Raw genomic sequence first — 20,501 nt, 5'->3', positions numbered from 1 at the left:
TGCAGCCTATTCCCTCATGCCGTGGCTGATGAAGCCCTACGCCAGCCACCTGGCCCCTAGCAAGGACCGGTTCAATGGCTGCCTGGGAAGGGCTCACATGCAGGCCGAATGCACCTTCAGGTGCTTGTGGTTCAGGTGCCTCCTGACCCACCTCGATGTGGGGGAGCACAACACCCCCCAGGGGATCTCCGCGTGCTGTGTGCTCCACAACAATGTGAAGATGAAGGGGGAGGCCTTCTTTCCAGGATGGGGTGGCAGACGCTGGCCAGGAGAGATGGGCCTTTGAGCAGCTGCCATCCGCCAGGCCCATCAGGTCGGGATGCGCAGCTGGGAGGCCCTGAGGGAGGGTTTCTCTGAAAGTCCCCAGCAACTCTCCCCAGGACCTCCCCACTAGGGACCTGTGCTTTGCCCCTCTCTGCCTTTGCTCCAACAACCCCTCCCTTCCCCCTACAACCCCTCTTCCCTGCACACACAATAAAAAACATGTTTGGTTTTGAAAAAAGAACGGTGTGATTTTTTATTTGGGATAAATGTAAGTGGGGAGGGGGGCTGAGAAACCTGGAGGTGGGAGGAGAGGCTTAGAGCTGAGGCTGAGACTGGTATGTGGCTCAGCTGCTTCTTCCACCTCGTGTCCAGGGACCTCGGCGACCTTGAGCTTGGGTCCTGGGCGGATGGGGGATACGCAGGAGGGGGCCTCGATCAGGGTCAGGCATGGAAGGGGCGGCAGGGGCTGGCATGGGAGGGGGAGCGGGTACGAGCAGGGACTGGGACTGGTGCCGAGAAGGTCATCTTCTCCCGGACGGTCGCACTCATGTTGCAGCCCCGCTGCAGTAGCTCAGTCCACATTGTGCATCATCCCAGGCCTTCTGGGCCAGTGTCTGCAGCATGTCCCGCAGGATGGACACGTGCTCCCTCATTAGGTCTTCCTGGAACCTCTGGTGCCTGTGGCTTTCCCGGGGCCAGGCGGCTGGCTCGGCTGCTGGTGATCACCCCACAGTCAAGGCTGGTCCGGCTGGGGAAAGTAAAGAGAGGTGCTCAGTCATCCCTGGAGACACTGTCCCTGAGGCCTTGCCCTCATCAGTGAGCTGAGAGCAACAGTGTTCAGGGCGCAGGATGGTGATGTCCCGGAAGCAAGGTCATGTGTGGCCTGGAGAGCAGGTCCTGCCTCAGAGGGGCCCAGAGGTCCCCAGGGGACCATGCTTCCCTCTCCCCACATCCCACGGACAAGCAGGCAAGGGAAGTGTCTGGCCACACTGGGCTCCAATGGCGGGGAGGGGGCCTCGAGCTACCTGGGCTTCCATGGGGGCCGCACGCACACCGGCACCTAGCAGTGCTGTCCGCAGAAGCAGGTGGTGCCGTGAGTGGGCAGGCGTGTCCGTGTGCTGTGCGGATGTGTGTGGCCTTGTCCCCAGCCTCCTTCCAGCAGTGGCTCATGGTGGGAGGGTGTGGGTGGCCTCCCCAGATTCTGTGAGCAGGAGCCAGGGGTGCCCCAGGGCTGTTTCCTGGGTCTGTGTGCTGCAGATTGCTGCTGCTCATGCATCCACATGTACATGCTGCAGAGCGAGGGCCAGGCCGAGACGGCCGAGCGATGATCGCACCAGAGCCCCTCAGCTCCCGCCAGCCCCACCCTGTGCATGTGAGAAACCAAGAGCACTCACCTGATGATTCCGCCCCCGCCCCCAGCCTCGGAGGATGCCTGGAGCCCTGGGGTACTGGCTCCCATGTGAGTGTGGTCACGGTGCTGGCCGTTTCCTCCTGCTCCTCCTCATGCTACCAGGCTGGGACCCAAGCCAGGTGATGATGGGTGTGTCCAGCCCCGAGCCCAGCACCAGGTGGGGAAAGGGCTGTGCCACTCCCCAGGTGCGGTGCAGGGCTTGCCGTCCTCCCTCACCCCAGACCAGGATGGTGCACGCTGGCAGGCTCCTGGGAGCCCTCTGAATGCCCCTGGGATGGGGAGTGGGCTCTTGGGGGGCTTGTGGATGGGACATGGTGCCCACATGTCAGTCACTGGCAGCCGTGTGGTGTCTGGAAGCTCCCTGGGCCGGCTTTCTGCCACAAGCTCTGGCCTCTGTGTCTGCAGCTATAAGAGCTGGCAGGGAACTAGACTGTGATGAGTGTGGGTGGAGTAGCCAGCAAGGCACCTGTGTTAGTGCCAGATGTGAATAAACCTCTGGCTTCCTGAATAAATGCAAAATAGGGCTGTCAAGCAATTAAAAATGTAATCATGATTAATCACTTAATTAATCGCATGCAACTCCCCTTCGAAATGCCGCAGCGATGTTTCAATGGGGCAGCACCCCATGGAGCACAGGATCAGCTGGAGTCCCCAGCTGACCCCATGCTCCATGCAGAGCTGCCCCTTTGAAGTGCAGAAGTGGCATATTAGGAATATTACGGTGCATTAGGAGGAACATTGCCAGCAGATCTAGAGAAGTGATTATTCCCCTTTAGTCGGCACTAGAGAAGCCACATCTGGAGTGATGCATCCAATTTTGGGGCCCCATTACAGAAAGGATGTGGACGCTTTGGAGAGGGTCCAGCAGAGGACAACCAAAATGATTCGGGGGCTGGAGCACATGACCTATGAGGAGAGGCTGAGAGATTTGGGTTTGTTTAGTTTGCAGAAGAGAAGAGTGAGGGGGGATTTGAGAGCAGCCTTCAACTCCCTGAAGGGGGTTCCAGAGAGGATGGAGAGAGGCTGTTCTCAGTGGTGACAGATGGCAGAACAAGGAGCAATGGGCTCAGGTTACAGTGGGGGAGGCCTAAGTTGGATATTAGGAAAAACTATTTCCCTAGGCGGGTGGGGAAGCGCTGGGATGGGTTCCCTAGGGAAGTAGTGGAGTCTCCAACCCTAGAGGTGTTTATGTCCCGGCTTGACAGAGCCCTGGCTGGGATGATTGAGTTGGATTGGCCCTGCCTTGGGCAGGAGGCTGGACTCGATGACTCCTGAGGTCTCTTCCAGCCCTGGGATTCTAGGGTTCTATGAAAAAAAGGTGAAAGCCTGGTGAATGCAAAGCAATTAGATTGTTCCACGAGGCATAAGGGAGCAGTTGACAAAGGCTTCCCCTGTTGACTGCTCCACGTCTTGACTCACGCACTGTGTGGATGATCAGCTGAGCTGGCACAGCGTGGCGGCCATTTTTATTCTAATGAAGCTAGGGATATTTAAATCCCCACTTCATTGACTGTCGGGTAGCCTATTGTACATGCCTCTGTCAGCAGAGGCATGTAGTCTAGACATACCCTCCCCAGAGTAGCCTGCACCTGTCTGGACTTGATCATAATAAGTATAAAAAATAGGATTTAAGAGCGTCCAAATGAAAACAGTTAGATCAAAATAAATTACTACATTAAAATAGACAAAAAACACCATCTCATCCTAATCCACTAAGAAACTTGTTACATGAAAATTCCTACCGTAAGCAGTGGTTCTAAACATCTTTCACAAGCTAAGCAACCTCCTAGCTTGGGACTGATCCCCCTGTTCAGTCTTAGGGTGTGTCAACACAGCACTGTTATTTCAGAATAACTAGCGTTATTCCGAAATTACAATGCGAGGGTCTACACAGCAATCCCGTTATTTCAAAATAATATCAAAATAACGGGCGGCTTATTTAGATTTCTGTAAACTTCATTCCACGAGGAAAAACACTTCTTCTGAAATAGCTATTTTGGAACAAGACCTGTGGACGCTCCACTGCTGCTATTTCGAAATAGCCCCTCCCCAGGGCCATTGTAAGTTAGTCCTCCCCAGGGCTCTCAATCAAGGCTGCACGTCTATTATGGAGGCCTGTCTCGGACTCAGTTTGAGGCCTCCCTGCAGTGTAGACGTGCTATTTCGAAATAAGCTATTTTAGAGTAACTCTTCCAGAACAGTTTATTCCAAAACAAGCGTGCAGTGTTTCCAACAGGCATCTTAGGTGGCAAGTGTGCATGTGTGTGTGAGGGGGTCTCTCCTGGTGTGTGGCAACTGCCCCTATGTTTGGTTCCTACCCCCCCATGGAAGCTCTTTGTGCTCAGTTCCAACTTTTCTCACCTTCAGTGGAAAAGTACAGGACCCACAACGAGTTTCTGCATCAGGTGGCCTGGCCACTGGTCTTTCTGAGACCAACAGTAGTTTGGGCTTGCAGGACAAACCAGGCTATTCACAGGTCATGAGTATGAGAACTGAGTCATTAAGATCCCAAAGTATCCCTAATGGCGCTCGTTAGCACATTTAGAATCATAAGCAGATTCACACTTCATATTTCTAACTTCACATGCAAGAAAGATACATCCACACAAATAGGAGATATGGATTCAGTGGGTTACGACCTTTCAAACGGCATGTCACATGATCTGTTTTGCATACAGCATCTTCAGATCATGCATTCTCATATTCATAAGCCAATTTCTGTAAAGTAGGGGGGGGAGGGGAGCAGTGACATGACATTTTCTGCACATGGACATAAAAATTGGAGGAAATACTGTGCCTACCTTGCGTACTTTCGTTTGAGCTGCCTTCCTTTCTGCCTGGGAGAAACCCTGTTTCTTCTTGTGATTGGTCATTGAGTGTCCATACTTTTTCATACAATGTTAATAAAACCCTGGAATCCCAGGGCTGGCAGAGACCTCAGGAGTCATCGAGTCCAGCCCCCTCCCAACCCCAACTCAACCATCCCAGCCAGGGCTTGGTCAAGCCGAGACATAAACACCCCTAGGGATGGAGGTTCCACCCTCTCCCCAGGGAACCAGCCCAGCGCTTCCCCCTCCTAGCAGGGTTCTCTCTACGCTGGGTGCCTGCGCACAAAAGCTGTGAGGCTCGCCCACCTCACCAGCAGAGCCGTGCAGCAGCACTTGCCTTCCTGCTGCCTGGAAGGTGAGTGGAGGTGGCAGGCGTCTGCCCTGCCCCGGTTGGTCCGGCTGGAGCCAGGGTGAAGTGAGGCTGTCCCTGCTGGATTCCAGCTTCAGCGGGCACGGCACCATGGCCCACTGGCAGGGCCGCTGGGGGAGGGGAAGAGAGGGGAGGTGGGGGCTGCTCAGGCTGCCACGGCTGGGGATGGAGCTGGAGCTGCCACATAATGGATGGTGGTGGTGGCTGCTCAGGTGGCCCCAGGGGGGTGGAGCTGCCACATGGCTCCCAAACCTCCCCCTGGCTCTCGGCTGCACTACCGGCCAGGCGGGCCCCTTACCCCAGGAGCTGCTCGTCCCCTAGTTGAGGGAGCTGGGAAGCACATCCCAGCCCCTCCTCCCATAAAGAGCTGCCAGCTGACCAGGAGTCTGGCAGCCCGGCTCGGCTCTCCCACATCCACAAGCAGCTTTCTGGGGAGCCAGGCAGCCCAGTCCTGGGCCCACCCCCTGCAAGGAACCCCAGAGGAATGGGCAGCCCAGCTCCAGCCTCCCCTCAGCAAGGAGCTGCCCCCTATCCGACCTCTCAGACCCCTATTCTGAGCTCCCCCTGAATCCTGCGCCCCATGGCCTGAGCCCCACATGACTAACTAATTAACTAAGTTAGCTAGTTAGTTAGTAAGTAACTGCTGGGTTCCACAGTGGTGCAGGAACACATGGCGTCAACGTCGGTGCACAAGACAAAACTCACTCTGCTCACGGATGAGAAATCTTGGAGGGACACTGCCTCTCAGTGAAAGAGTCTTTTCTCATATTCAACCTAGATCACCCACGCTGCAACCTGAGACCATTTCTCTTTGATCAGCCGTGTGTCTCTGTGACAGGGTGCTTGCCCCACACTGGCCCTTTAAGAGCGCGACCCCAGCCGGGAGCTGGGACTAGGAGCAAAGCCCCAGCTGAGGCAACTCTGGCTGAGAAGGGCCCAGCTAGGAGCTATAAAGGGGAACTGCCAGCGGTTCTAGGGGACAGCAGGGAGGGCCTGGCTGCTGGGGAAGCAGGAGGCTCCCTGGAGCTAGGGCAGGGCAGGGCAGGGCAGGGCAGGGCGAGGCGAGGCGAGGCGAGGTGATCAACTGGCGTGATCATGAGAACAGCTTTTACGCAATAGTTAATTTTGGCCCTCATGGTTCTCTTCTTGGTCATGGCGTAAAATTGGAATGAAAAAATCCCCGTCTAAAGTGTTTGGAATGCCCAATGAAGGTTTAATTTCAAGCTTAAAAAAATCACAAAATAGATGGTTTGAAGTGTACGTTTCAGGAAAAATAGCAATTTCTGTCTTTAATCGATAAATGCTGGTTTGAGAGAGGCGAGCAGGCCTGGTGGACAGATAAGGACGAATGCTGCTGCATCTTGAGTGTTTGCCAGTGTTGCCAACTCTTGTGAATTCATTGTGCATTTTGTGACATTTGGTGTTTTTTAAAGCTCCAGCTCCTGGAGTCAAGTGATGATGTGATTATCTTTCATTTAAAACATCTAAGTTTTTGTTCCTCAGAGTAATGGAGAAAATCTCTGAAACACACCCTGAGTGTTCCCTGGAGGCTCAGAAACCAGAAGACAAATACAAAAGCCAATTTATTCATTTTATTTGTATGCGGAATGGGTGGTTTGGCTGCTGGTGTTCAGTGCTGGCAGGAGGGAGCAGTGCTGAGAGGTGCAGGAGTCAGTGTTGCTGTCTTGTCTTCCCAGGCCAGTGAAAGGAGAGGTGAAAGGGCTGTGGGGAGCGCTGGAGCATGCTGCTGTAACGCCTCCTGGGGCTGGAGGCTGAGGAAGACTCTAGCAGCCAGCACAGGCAGCAAAAGCACAAATCTCACAGAGCTCAGGAGACCTAGCGATGGGTTCTAAAATCAAAGACAACAGATACGGTTAGGACCAGCTTCTCCTTTTCCTCTAATGCCGGAGCTGTCCGCCTGCACCCAGACCCGTCCCAACTGAGTGTCTGGGCCGTGCACACCTTCCGGCAGAGCCGAACATGGAGATCCCTGTGCTCTGAGGGCTGGCACGTGGGCCGCCTCTGAGGGGATGGACAGGAGCCACGTGGGGAAGGATGTACAAGAGCTGCACGCTCTCGGACCACACTGAACTTCTCCCAGGAGAAAAGCTCCCACAGGAGGGAGAGAGGAGAAATCAAACCCCAAAGCATCCTGAAACTTACAAGGTACTAGGGCTTTGGGGCATGGGGAGAGTGGAGTGGGCTGACCAAAGGTGCCATTTTGGGGGGCTCTTCTTCCCGTTCCCCGGATGCTAGGGGAGTGAGGGGAAAGTGCTTGCACTCCATGCATGAAGGGAGCTCACCAGCCAGGCGTGAGAGACATGTGCGCAATGCAGGCACTTCCTCTCATCCCTTAGGGTCCAGGGAACGGGATGAAAAGCCAGCGGTGTCCTGGAGCACACAGCTGCTGCGCTGCCTCCACCTCCCAGGCTCCCAAAATTCTGCCCTTGAAAGGCAGAGCTGTGGGATGCTCAGGGCAGTGGTTCCCTACTGACCAAGGCTGGTTTCTGGGGCACCAGCAGGAAACACCTACTTAGATCCTGGAAGATCATGTCTGCGTTAGGAGCCGCACACAGGCTCTGGAACTCCGTGGGCAGGTCCGGGTTGTCACACGGAGGGGTGAAGCTGGCACTGCGCAGCTGAGGGTTCTTGGCCACAGGACTGTCCAGGAGGCCTTTCAGCTTCTTCACGGATTCCAGGGGGAACGAGAACTTTCCCACCTGCCATTGTAGAGACACACATTGAAACAGTCTGTCCATCCTTAGCCTACAGCAGTTTGAGTGCCCTCAAGCCGTCAGTGTGGACGGTCTTTATTCCAAGAGCTACCTTGTTAGATCATGGATTAGTCCAGATCCCAGCATCCATCTCCATACAGTCCCCTGTGCCTCCACTGAGCAAGAAATGCACCATTTCCAGGGGCATACTATTCAGCAGGAGCAATGACGGCAGAATCTAATTCCCAACGCCAGCCCGTCGAAACATAGGGACAGCTTAAATCACAAGTAACTTCATGACTTGGTCCTTTCCCTGGGCTTTACACCCCTTACTGCCCCTGTATAAAACTATGGTACTCCCACATCTTGAATACTGTGTACAGATGTGGGCTCCTCAGCTCAGAAAAGATATTTTGGCCTTGGAAAGGGTTCAGAAAAGGGCAACTAAAATGATTAGGGGTTTGGAACGGGTCCCATAAGAAGAGAGGTTAAAACGGCTGGGACTTTTCAGTTTAGAAAAAAGAAGACTGAGGGGGGATATGATAGAGGTCTATAAAATCATGAGTGGTGTGGAGAGGGCGAATAAAGAAAAGTTATTTATTAATTCCCATAGTAGAAGAACTAGAGGACACCAAATGAAATTAATGGGTAACAGGTTTAAAACTAATAAAAGGAAGTTCTTCTTCACACAGCGTGTAGTCAACCTGTGGAACTCCTTGCCAGAGGAGGCTGTGAAGGCTAGGACTATAACAGAGTTTAAAGAGAAGCTGGATAATTTCATGGAGGTTAGGTTAAAAGGCTATTAGCCAGGGGATAGAAATGGTGTCCTGGCCTCTGTTTGTCAGAGGCTGGAGAAGGATGGCAGGAGACAAATCGCTTGATCATTGTCTTTGGTCCACCCTCTCTGGAGCACCTGTTGCTGGCCACTGTCGGCAGACAGGCTACTGGGCTAGATGGACCTTTGGTCTGACCCAGTACGGCCATTCTTATGTTCTTATGTAAGCTATGGACAGCCTCGATAGTTCGTGTACAGTTGGATAAACACTGGTGCAAATGGGAGAGCTGAACCTTACAGCTGTCTTTGAACCATCTGGCATTGGGCTCTGCTCAGTTCAGGCTACTAGAGTAGCTGGAGAGTTGTCTGGTTATGGAAATCCCCTCCCCATGGGCACCAAAGGTGAAGGGCTCCATTAGTAACGCAGGGTGAGATGGGACAGAGAAGGGGGTGATATTCTCCCACTGAGTGCACGAGTCACCTTTCCAGAGTCCCTCAAAGGCTGCACTCACATTCCCAGCAATCTCCACTTGCCTGGGCCCCTGTCCCAGCATCGCCTCCCGCCTCACCCACATCTCCAGCGCTTGCTATTTGCTCAGAAGCTCTTCCTTCAGCTCTTTCAGCTCAGCTGGCTGACGCACAAATAGGTCCAGTGACTGCCCTCCTTCCTAGAGTGAGCTGGCATTAGCATCTCCTGGCCCTCAGCCCCCCTTTCTTCAATCCGTGCTCTCCTCTGAAATAGCATGGGAGCCTGGACTTTGCAGGGTACACTTAGAAAACAAAGTCTAGCAGCACCCTAAAGACTAATTATGGTTATGACCCCTGTGTTAGGAGAAACCAGGCTCAGGTCTTCCATCTGCTGCAATGTATTTACAATAGTTTCCATTCACCTTTCGGCTGCTGTTTGCCAAGCATTAAAAATGATGCAGTTCTGACACTTATTGTTGTCACTGCTCTACTGATTGATCTTTCTGGCATTTTACTTTTACTTTTTCTGAAGATAACACCACTGACTTCCACGAGGCTCTAGTATCTCTCAGTGGGAAGCATTTCGAAGCACTTTGCAATGGGATAAGAGCGCCTAGATTTCAACCTTGACAGTGGTATATCAAAGCTATCTAATCTGTCCATCTCTCCATTTTTATGTTTATATTATGTCCCTCCCTCATTATGGAGCTCTATAAAAGGGTTCAGAGCAGGGCCATGAGAATTATTAAAGAGATGGAAAATACGCCTTTTGTAATAGACTCAAGGAGCTCAATAGTTTTAACATAGAGAAGAAGTTAAGGACCCATTTGATAAAGGCTATTAGTACCTACATGGAAGCATAGAAGATAAGGTTTGGAAGAGACCTCAGGGGGTCATCTATTCCAACCCCGCTCAAAGCAACCTCAACTAAATCATTCCAGCCCCGGGATTTGCTCTCACATGGGGAACAAATACTTAATAGGGTTTCTTCCATCTAGCAGAGAAATCCAACAGCTGGAAGCTGAAGCTAGCTGGACAAATGTAGAAAGGAAATAATCTAATGTGTCATTCGACATTTTCTGACCGGGCTTTATGACATGGGTCATTACACTAGTGTGTTGTATATGGGTCTTTCCTAATCTCCAATTCTTTACCCTTCCCACCTCTTTCCTAAATAGCTGTGCCCCTTGTTAGAGACACAGGCTGCTGCTGCGTTTGATCTCACTCTGCATCTTTCCGAGTTCTCAGTTATTTCCCAAAAATCCAGGCACTGGTTTAAAATTAAACACAGTGGTGCTACGTCTAGACTGGCAGGATTTTCCGCAAATGCCTTTAACAGAAAAGTTTTTCTTTTAAAAGCATTTGCGGAAAAGAGCGTCTAGATTGGCACGGACGCTTTTCCGCAAAAAGTGCTTTTGTGGAAAAGCATCTGTGCCAATCTAGACGTGGTTTTGCACAAGAAAGCCCCGATCGCCATTTTCGCCATTGGGGCTTTTTTGTGCAAAACAATACCACGTTGTCTACACTGGCTCTCTTGCGCAAGAGGGCTTTTGCCCGAACGGGAGCAGCATAGCATTTCCGCAAGAACACTGGCAATCTTACATGAGGTCGTCAGTGTTCTTGCGGAAATTCAAGCAAGTGTAGACAGCTGGCAAGTTTTTCCACAAAAGCAGCTGCTTTTGCGGAAAAACTTGCCAGTCTAGACACAGCCTGGCAGTTTTAATGTATGTACTGCAATACCAGGGGCACCGTTGTATGGAACTGATGGGGACACCACCTGGCAGAGGATGAGACTTATGATTATTTTATAAGTATTATTTGTATTCTTGACTGTAGCACCAAGAAGGTCCATCCTGATCAAAGCTCCATTGTACTCGGTGCTGAACACAGGAAGGAGGCGTAAGGAGTGGGAAGGGATATAAATGCAGGCAAAGTGCACTAGGTGGCAGCTTGCAAATGTCACCTTAGATCTATGAGGCTTTTTTATTTGTTAGTTTAGTTTGTTGATGTAGTATGGGGCTGTTTCGAGGCACCCCAAATTCCCAGCAGAGTACACGTGGTCCAGAGTTACTTGGACTTGTTTTAACAATCTCGGCCTTCCCTGGCCCCTGAGGACAAGCTGGTTTATTCCTAAGCTAGCTGAAGTTGGGCTGACCTTTTAGTTAGGAATGTGCCCTGCTCAGCTTTGTAGTAAGTGGGGGGTAATTCCCACTCCAGTCAGTGGCAGCTCTGGGTGCTCCACTCCTATGGGCTTCAGGCCACTTTGGAACGCCCACCAATGGAGTTAGGAACTAAATTTAGTTGTTCACGTTTGAAAGTCTGGGTCTTAATTTTCCTGGGCCTCAGCTCCCAGATTTGTTCACTTGGCATCCATGCCCAGGGGACTCTGATCCTTGGGTGACATGCAGGTTACTCCTGCTTAGCTCTATGTGATGCCAGTGACGCTGCAGGAAGAATGAAAAAACTCTTACCTGGACCGTGACACAGTCCGAGAAGGCAGCCAGCGTGCATAGACACAGAGCTGCAGTCAGGAGAGTCTTCATGGTGACCAGAAGTCTTGGGAAGTGCCTCTCAGCTCTCTGCTTGCCTAGACTTTTAAAGAGTTCCCCGCAGTTACTGTGTAACAAAGACACCACTGTCACTGGCTAGGGTCAATTATAATCTCCTTGGCAAAGAGCCAACTGAAGTGCCCGGGTGGAAACAAGACCAAATAAAAGATAACATGCAATATGCCGTAATCAACCTGGTTGAAGTTTTACATCTGTTGCTTTGCATTCATGTTTTAAGTCACCACTGACAAGCGCTGTGACGGGGCCCAGAACTGCCAGCTGCTCTGTGCTTCCTGGGAGCTGCCAAATGCTCTAGCTACTAGTGCCTTCAGCGGACTGGAATAGCCAGGGCCCAGAAGTGCCGAGGATGCACGTCACCCCCTTGCAAAGAGCCAGCACGCGACCGAGGCATCTCTGAGCTCCACTTAGCCCTTCACAACAGGGTCTACGGGACATTTCCTTGGGCCCTCTGTCACCCAGAATATGAAACAAATTGCAGTGAGTTTCCCTAGGAGATGATATCCAGGCACCAGGGTCACTGAGCTGCTGAGAGAATGGAGTGATTGGAAGGGAGAAGTCTGTGTCAAGGAAATGCAGACTCCTGGGAGAGCATGCTGAAAGCAGTGGGAAAGGCAAGTGAAATTCAGGGTGTCTGAATGTGGATTTAGGTGCCTACATCAAGGCACCAGCATTCCCATTCGAATGTTTGGCAGCTCAAATTTTAAATGAAACCAAGAGCCACTTTTTTTGCTTGTTCTAAGTGGGGATCGTTCTGTTATGCTTTGCATAGTCCCAAACTAATTCTGCCACTTAACCAAACCAGTGATGTGTTGTGTCCATACACAAAAACTGTCTGTTGTTCTGTTGCCTAATAGGAGCCAGCCATAATTGCAGCTTGCACAAGCAGACTCATGCGCCAGTACAGCAAAGCGCTTATGCTCATCCTTAACTTTACACACTGGCAAGGGTGCCATTCACAGGGCTTACAGGGGCAGTCCCCCCTTCTGAAATCAGAGCCCTTGGATTTCATGCTTGAGGTCTGCTTAAGGTCTAAGCCCTGGCTCCAGAGGCAGCTCTTAAATGCAACAGAGTTTGAGCTGCTTGCAGCTTTGCCGTTGGGGCAGGGAGTTTGTTATAAACAGAGGGAGGCAGGTGATTAAAATAACAAAAGGCTGGGCACTCAGGTGATTGATGGATTGTTAGATGATCATGAAAACATTGCCGGGTACTCCACTAACAAGACGGGGGAGAGGTGAGAGAATAGGAATGAGTGTCGGGCAGCTGGGATTTGCATAGACACCACTGCTGTTAAACTTTTACCATCAACATGCTTTGTTAGTCTATAAAGTGCTACCAGACCATTGGTTGGTTTTTAAGTTTTCCTGTTCAGAGCTACCCCTGAAACTGCCAGACTTTTAAATGTTCTTAAAAAAGGGATGAACAGGGACTAATCCAAAGCTGACTGCAAAGAGTTACAAAGGGATTTCCCCAAACTGGGTGTTTGGCACAGGGGGAGATGGAATCCAGTGTTGATATAAATGCAGAGAGATGCACATGGAAAAATAGAATCCCAACTATACATTCAAAAATGACGGGGTCTAAGTTAGCTGTTACCATTCAAGAAAGATCTTGGGCTCACTGCAGACGGTGCCCAGAAGACATCTGTTGAATGTGCAGTTGGGGTACGTCGACGGAGCCATGTAGATTTGTTTGTTTGGCAAAGTCAAATGAAGCCGCGATTTAAATGATCGCGGCTTCATTTAAATTTACATGGCTGCCGCGCTGAGCAGACAAACAGCTAATCAGCTGTTTATCCGCTCAGCACGCTAGTCTGGACGCTCCCCTGCCGACATCAAAGCCCTTTGTCGGCAGTCCCGGTAAACCTCATCCCACGAGGAATAACGGGGCTGCCAACAAAGGGCTTTGATGTCGGCAGGGGAGCGTCCAGACTAGCGCGCTGAGCGGACAAACAGCTGATCAGCTGTTTGTCGGCTCAGCGCGGCAGCCATGTAAATGTAAATGAAGCCGCGATCATTTAAATCGCGGCTTCATTTGCCTTTGCCTATGTGTCTAATCTACATGGCTCTGACGACAGAGGCATGTAGTCTAGACACAGCCTACCAGTCTAAAAACTAAAAATCTAACAGAATATTGGGAATCCGTAGGAAAGGAATATTTAATAAGACAAAATACCCTATTGCCCCCATGAAGCCATCGTATTCCCACACCTTGGATCCTGTGTGCCGGGGTCCCTCCCCTCCCCCCTGTGCAGCCCATGCTGGGCTGGAGCCTAAGTGGCACAGCTGCAGATTTGGGCGTGCAGCTCCCAGGAGCTCAGGGGTTAACTCCCCCCCCCCACCACAGGGGGTGGGGCTGGGCCTGTTCTTCAGAGCTGGGGCTGGGTGGCTGCACACGTGATGCGCCAGGCTGCTCCTCACGGGGTGTATGCAGGGTCAGGGAGCTCCTTTCCCATCATCCCTCTGAGCCCAGCCAGGCTGGAGCCAACCCCAGGCAGCCCTGGGCTCTGCCTGCCCCAGCCCTAGAGCGGCAGCCTGCAGACAAGGGGCCAGTGTGGTCAGGGAAGAGACTCTGCCCCCCCTCGGCCCAGTGCTGCTGCCCTGCCAGGCAGTGTGCTGGGGGCACAGGAGTGTGGGGGCAGCATGGGAGGGGCAGGTGTTGCAGTGAGGGGAATGGGGCAATGCAGGGGATCAGGTGGGGGGCAGGACGGGAGGGGCAGGGGTTTCACTGAGGGGATGGGGCGATGCAGGGGATCAGGCAGGGGCAGGACGGGAGGGGCAGGGGTTTCACTGACGGGATGGGGCGATGCAGGGGATCAGGCGAGGGCAGGACGGGAGGGGCAGGGGTTGCAGTGAGGGGAATGGGGGGATGCAGGGGATCAGGCGGGGGCACGATGGGAGGGGCAGGGGTTGCAGTGAGGGGAATGGGGGATGCAGGGGATAAGGCGGGGGCAGGATGGGAGGGGCAGGGGTTGCAGTGAGGGAAATGGGGGGATGCAGGGGATCAGGCGGGGGCAGGATGGGAGGGGCAGGGGTTGCAGTGAGGCGCATGGGGGATGCAGGGGATCAGGCGGGGGCAGGATGGGAGGGGCAGGGGTTGCAGTGAGGCGCATGGGGGATGCAGGGGATCAGGCGGGGGAAGATGGGAGGGGCAGGGGTTGCAATGAGGGGAATGGGGGTTGCAGGGGATCAGGTGGGGGAGGATCATGGGGCTGAGGGGAGCGCGGTTGGAGCAGAGGGAAGAAGTGGGGGGGTTACAATTTTACTTTGCAGAAGCTGCACTTGCCTTTACTCCCCAACTAGCTATTTGCTGCATTCTCACCCTCTCACCTTTTCTGTGTTACTGTCCCAGCCCCCTCCAACCTCCAAACTGCCTCTCATACCCCCACCCCCTCCTGCTGCTAAACTCCCTTCCAGTCCCTGCCCTCCTCACCCCCTCCTGCACCCTGTCCCACTCACTGGCAGCCCTGCCCCACACATTCCACCCCCTCATTTTTGCTCCCACCCCAGAGCCTAAGGGGATTCACAAAATCCACTAACTCCAGAACCCCAGGAAAGTAAATCTGGCCTATGGGAAGCCTGGGACCTCAGTCCCCCCTTCCCTTCCCTTCCCTTCCCTTCCCTTCCCTTCCCTTCCCTTCCCTTCCCTTCCCCTCACCCTGTGGGGGCTGGAGCCCCAGGGGAGTGAGGTGTCTCAGTTGGGGACCACATCAGTGAGGATAGGGTTTTTTTTTTTCTGTGGGTCAGTAAATCCCGACCAAAAAAGGTTCCCCACCTGTGCCATAAATACCGAAAACACGGGAACCGTTTGTGTTGGGCAAAATGTTTTACTTCATTTAAAATGAAGTTTGATTAACTCCATTGTAAAGTTAAAACATTTCATCTGTTTAATCATTTAAATTAAACTGTTGTCCCCAGCGTCAGCACCAGCAAAATGGCTTGGGCAGAATGATGTCATTAACAGTGAGTTTTCATCAGCAACTGGCCGTCCGCGGAAAGGCTTGAATTGACCCAGATGGTCTACAGGGCGTGCAGTGGAGAGAGTCCCTCCCCCGCTTCCGGGAGAGCCGTATGGCCCAGGGCCAGAAGGTTAAATCTTGCTGACCCCTGCTGTGTGCAGATCTGGTCACCCCATCTAAAAAAGGTTTTGGATTTGGAAAAGGTACAGAAAGGGCAGCAGACGTGATGAGGGGTAAAGAACAGCTTCCATGGGAGGAGAATTTAACAAGACTGGCACTTTGCTACTTGGAAGAGAAATGACTAAAGAACGGGAGAGAATGTTAGAAGTCTAAAAAAAATCACGAATCCTCCAGGAGGCTAACACGAGGGGGAAAGGAGTCCAGGATAGCTAGTTGGATTTTAAAGAAATCTTATTGAAGGTGCAGGAACAAACCATCCCGATGCGCAGAAAGAAAAGCAAATACAGCAGGCGACCAGCGTCACTTAACTGCAAAAGCTTTGGGGAGCTCGAAAACGAAAAGGAAGCTGACAAAAAGTGGAAACTTGGACAGATGACTAGGGAGGAGGATAAATACAGTGAGCATGCAGGGGTGTGCTCAGAAAGTCCAAAGTGCCATTGGAATTCAAGCCCATACAGGATGTGAAAGGTAACAGCAAAGATTTCTACAGCCACGTTAGCAATAAGAGAGTGCTCAGGGAGGATGCGGGGCCGCTACTGGACAAGGGAGGTAACCTAGTGACAGATGATGTGGGGAAAGCTGAAGTACTTAATGTTTTCTTTGCCTCTGTATTCACAGACAAGGTCAGCTCCCAGACTGCTGCACCAGACAACACAATATGGGGAGAAGGTGAACAGAACAAGGGTATGTCTACACTACAAAGTTAATTCGAACTAACAGACGTTAGTTCTAATTAACTTGATAGGCGCTACACAGGCAAACGGCTAGTTCGAACTTAATTTGAACTAGCGGAGCGCTTAATTCGAACTAGGTAAACCTCATTGTACGAGGACTAACGCCTAGTTCGAATTAAGCAGTTCGAATTAAGGGCTGTGTAGCCACTTAATTGGAACTAGTGGGAGGCTAGCCCTCCCCAGCTTTCCCTGGTGGCCACTCTGGGCACCACCAGGGAAACTCGTCTGCCCCCCTTCCGGCCCCGGACCCCTTAAAGGGGCACAGGCTGGCTACGGTGCCCGTGCCAGGTGCAAGCCTGCCAGCACCCAGCCAGCAGACCCTGCACCTGGCACGGCACAAACCAGCCACCCGCTGCCACCCAGCCCCCCACCTCTTCCCAGGACCAGGCTGGAGGCTCCCGGGAACCTGCCCAGTTCTGCAAGAGGCGGGCGCCCGCCTGGTCTAGTGCGGAGATCGTGGACCTCATCCACGACCTCCACACTAGGCACAGGAAAGTGGCCATCTAGGGCAGGATAGCTGCCAACCTGGCCACCCAGGAGCAGGTTTGCATGAAAATCATGGTGGTCCAGTGAGACCCCCAACCCTGAGCCCTGATCTTAGAATGGCCGTACTGGGTCAGACCAAAGGTCCATCTAGCCCAGTAGCTTGTCTGCCAACAGTGGCCAACACTAGGGACCCTGGAAGGGATGGACCGAAGACAATGACCAAGCCATTAGTCTCGTGCCATCCATCTCCAGCCTTCCACAAACAGAGGCCAGGGACACCATTTCTACCCCTTAGCTAATACTACTCCATGGACCCAACCTCCATGACTTTATCTAACTTCTCTTTAAACTCTGTTCTAGTTCTAGCCTTCACAGCCTCCTGCAGCAAGGAGTTCCACAGGTTGACTATTTGCTTTGTGAAGAAGAACTTTCTGTTATTAGTTTGAAGCCTGCTCCCATTCATTTCATTTGGTGTCCTCTAGTCCTTCTATTATGGGAACTAATGAAGAACTTTTCTTTATGCATCCTCTCCACACCACTCGTGCTTTGAGAGACCTTTATCATATCCCCCCTCAGTCTCCTCTTTTCTAAGCTGAGAAGTCCCAGTCTCTTTAGCCTTTCTTCATATGGGACCTGTTCCAAACCCCTGATCATTTTAGTTGCCCTCCCCTCTCCCACCCTCTCTCTTCCCCTCTCCCACCTCCTTTTCCCAGTCTCCCCGAGTTTTGTGCAATAAAGAGAGTTTCTATTTTTGAACACGTGTCCTTTATCAGGAAGGGAGGTCTAGGGAGGGGTAAGTGGAAGGAGGTGAGGGAGGAATGGGGTACGAGCCCCCAATGGGGAGGACTGGGGTGGCTCTGCGGGCTCCTCGGGGTGGAAGCTCTCCTGCAGCCCCCCCAACTGACCCCCCCCCCCCGGATGGCAGCCTGCAGCAAGTGCAGCCGGGCTGATGGCCGAGTGCTGTGATGTGCTGAGTGTGGGCACTCAGGGCACTCCAAGCCAGGACTGCTTTGCAAGCGGAGAACCCTGAGAACTGTCTGTCCGGGGTGGGGGTCGGGTCCCTTTAAGCACAGCCCTCAGCTAGCCTGAGACAGCATCTCCACGCTCTAAGTCCTAATCTGATGCCCTGCTGGCACTGCTTCCGGCCAGCCTTAACCCCGGTTCAGGATCCACTCAATGTGGACATGCTAGTTCGAATTCGCAAAACGCTAATTCAAACTAGTTTTTAGGTCTAGATGCACTAGTTCGAATTAGCTTAGTTCGAATTAACTAATTCGAATTAAGTTAGTTTGAATTAGCGCTGTAGTGTAGACATACCCCAAGTTAGGAACTATTTAGAAAAGCTAAACATACACAAATCCCTGGGTCCGGATTTAATGCATCCGAGGCCACTGAGGGAGCTGGCAAATGTCATTGCGGAGCCTTTGGCCATTATCTTTGAAAACTCATAGAGATGGGGGGAGATCCCGGATGACTGGAAAAAGGCAAATGTAGTGCCCATCTTTAAAAAACGGAAGAAGGACAATCCAGGGAACTACAAACCCTCAGACCCTGGAAAAATCATGGAGGGGATCCTCAAGGAATCCATTTTGAGGCACTTGGAAGAGGGGAAGGAGATCAGGAATAGTCAGCATGGATTCCCCAAGGGCCCATAATGCCGGGAAGGCCACCGAAGGAGCTGCAACGCTCAGCAGCCGTCAGTGTGGGGCAGAGCTCAAGGTGAGAAGACTGTGAGGGTGGGTGAAGAAGTTTTCTCCGGGAGGGGAATTGGCAATACCTCCCAACTTCATGTCATCTGCAAACTTTATTAGCACACTCCCACTTTTAGTGCTGAGGTCAGTAATAAAAAGATTAAATAATAATGGTCCCAGAACTGATCCCTGAGGAACTCCACTAGTAACCTCTCTCCAGCCTGACAGTTCATCTTTCAATATGACCCGCTGTAGTCTCCCCTTTAACCGGTTCCTTATCCACCTCTCCATTTTCATATTGATCCCCATCTTTTCCAATTTAACCAATAATTCCCCATGTGGTACTGTATCGGATGCCTCACTGAAATCGAGGTAGATTAGATCCACTGCATTTCCTTTATCTAAAAAATCTGTTACTTTCTCAGTGAAGGAGATCAGGTTGGTTTGGCACGATCTACCTTTTGTAAAACTATGTTGTAATTTGTCCCAATTGCCATTAACCTCAATGTCCCTAACTACTTTCTCCTTCAACATTTTTTCCAAGACCTTGCATACTACAGATGTCAAACTAACAGGCCTGTAGTTATCCGGGTCACTTTTTTTCCCTTTCTTAAAAATAGGAACTATATTAGCAATTCTCCAGTCAAATGGTACAACCCCTGAGTTTAGAGATTTATTAAACATTTTTGCTAATGGACTTGCAATTTCATGTGCCAGTTCCTTTAATATTCTTTGATGAAGATTATCTGAGCCCCCTAATTTACTCCCATTAAGATGTTCGAGTTTGGCTTCTACCTCAGTTTTGGTAATATCTACCTCCACATCCTTATTCCCATTTGCTATGTTGCCATTATCCCTGAGCTCTTCATTAGCCTCATTAAAGACTGAAGCAAAGTATTTGTTTAGATATTGGGCCATGCCTAGATTATCCTTAACCTCCACTCCATCCTCAGTGATTAGCGGTCCCATTTCCTCTTTTTTTGTTTTCTTTCTATTTATATGGCTATAAAACCTTTTACTATTGGTTTTAATTCCCTTTGCAAGGTCCAACTCAGCATGACTTTTAGCCTTTCTCACTTTGTCCCTACATGACTGAACCCCAATAAGGTAGTTTTCTTTGCTGATCCCTCCCATCTTCCACTCCTTATATGCTTTCTGCTTTTTCTTAATCACCTCCCTGAGATTCTTGCTCATCCAGCTTGGTCTAACACACCTGCTTATACATTTTTTCCTCTTTCTTGGGATACAGACTTCTGACAGCTTCTGCAACTTTAACTTAAAATAATCCCAGGCCTCCTCCACTTTTAGATCCATAAATTCTTTAGTCCAATCCACTTCCCTAACTAATTTCCTTAATTTATTAAAATTAGCCCTTTTGTAATAAAAAACCCTCGTCTCAGATTTATTTTTGTTTATTCTTCCATTTAATTTGAACTGAATTAGCTCATGATCGCTCGAGCCAAGGTTGTCCCCGCAACCATTTCTTCTATGAGGTCCTCGCTACTCACCAAAACCAAATCTAAAATGGCTTCCCCCCTTGTTGGTTCAACAACTACTTGATAAAGGAATTCATCAGCTATCGCATCTAGGAAAATCTGAGCCCTTTTATTATTACTAGCACTTGTTCTCCAGTCTATATCTGGAAAGTTGAAGTCTCCCATGATTACGCAGTTTCTATTAGTATTTACTTCTTTAAAAACATTAAAGAGGTCTCTATCCATATCCAAATTAGATCCTTGTGGTCTATAACACACCCCAAGCACTATCCCAGGGGAGGATCTAATAGCTTTCTTCCCCAATGTGATTTTTGCCCAGACAGACTCTGTCTTCTCCATCCCTTCACTTTTTAATCCTTTGCAATCTACGTCATCATTGATATACAATGCTACTCCACCACCTTTACCTTTATTTCTGTCTTTCCTAAACAGCACATACCCTTCAATACCTGTACTCCAGTCATGCCTAGTATTCCACCATGTTTCTGTTATTCCTATAATATCTGGTTTCACTTCCTGGACCAATAGCTCTAGTCCTTCCATTTGTTACCTAGGCTCC

The 20,501-nt window shown here is 51.0% G+C and overlaps 1 protein-coding gene across 1 annotated transcript; it reads right to left on the bottom strand.

Moving 5' to 3' along the window:
* Positions 1–6,450: 6,450 nt before the first annotated feature.
* On the bottom strand, positions 6,451–11,458 carry GUCA2A (guanylate cyclase activator 2A). The gene is made up of 3 exons (XM_006123636.4): positions 11,302–11,458; positions 7,407–7,593; positions 6,451–6,722 (listed from the first exon to the last, which is right to left on the bottom strand). The coding sequence occupies exons 1-3, from the start codon at positions 11,371–11,373 to the stop codon at positions 6,658–6,660; spliced, it is 324 nt and encodes a 107-aa protein (XP_006123698.1). The 5' UTR covers positions 11,374–11,458; the 3' UTR covers positions 6,451–6,657.
* Between the last annotated feature and the right edge of the window lie 9,043 nt (positions 11,459–20,501).

The sequence above is a fragment of the Pelodiscus sinensis genome, chromosome 23 (genome assembly GCF_049634645.1).
Source record: "Pelodiscus sinensis isolate JC-2024 chromosome 23, ASM4963464v1, whole genome shotgun sequence".
NCBI classification, from domain to species: domain Eukaryota; kingdom Metazoa; phylum Chordata; order Testudines; family Trionychidae; genus Pelodiscus; species Pelodiscus sinensis.
This window is presented reverse-complemented; position numbering and strand designations above follow the sequence as displayed.

What these genes read in the sequence shown, in the direction of transcription:
- GUCA2A (XM_006123636.4), bottom strand. Translation starts at nt 11,373, where the DNA reads ATGAAGACTCTCCTGACTGCAGCTCTGTGTCTATGCACGCTGGCTGCC. An exon ending in CGGACTGTGTCACGGTCCAG is followed by an intron (nt 7,594 to 11,301) that starts GTAAGAGTTTTT and finishes CTACAATGGCAG; the next exon opens with GTGGGAAAGTTCTCGTTCCC. An exon ending in CATGATCTTCCAGGATCTAA is followed by an intron (nt 6,723 to 7,406) that starts GTAGGTGTTTCC and finishes CTTTGATTTTAG; the next exon opens with AACCCATCGCTAGGTCTCCT.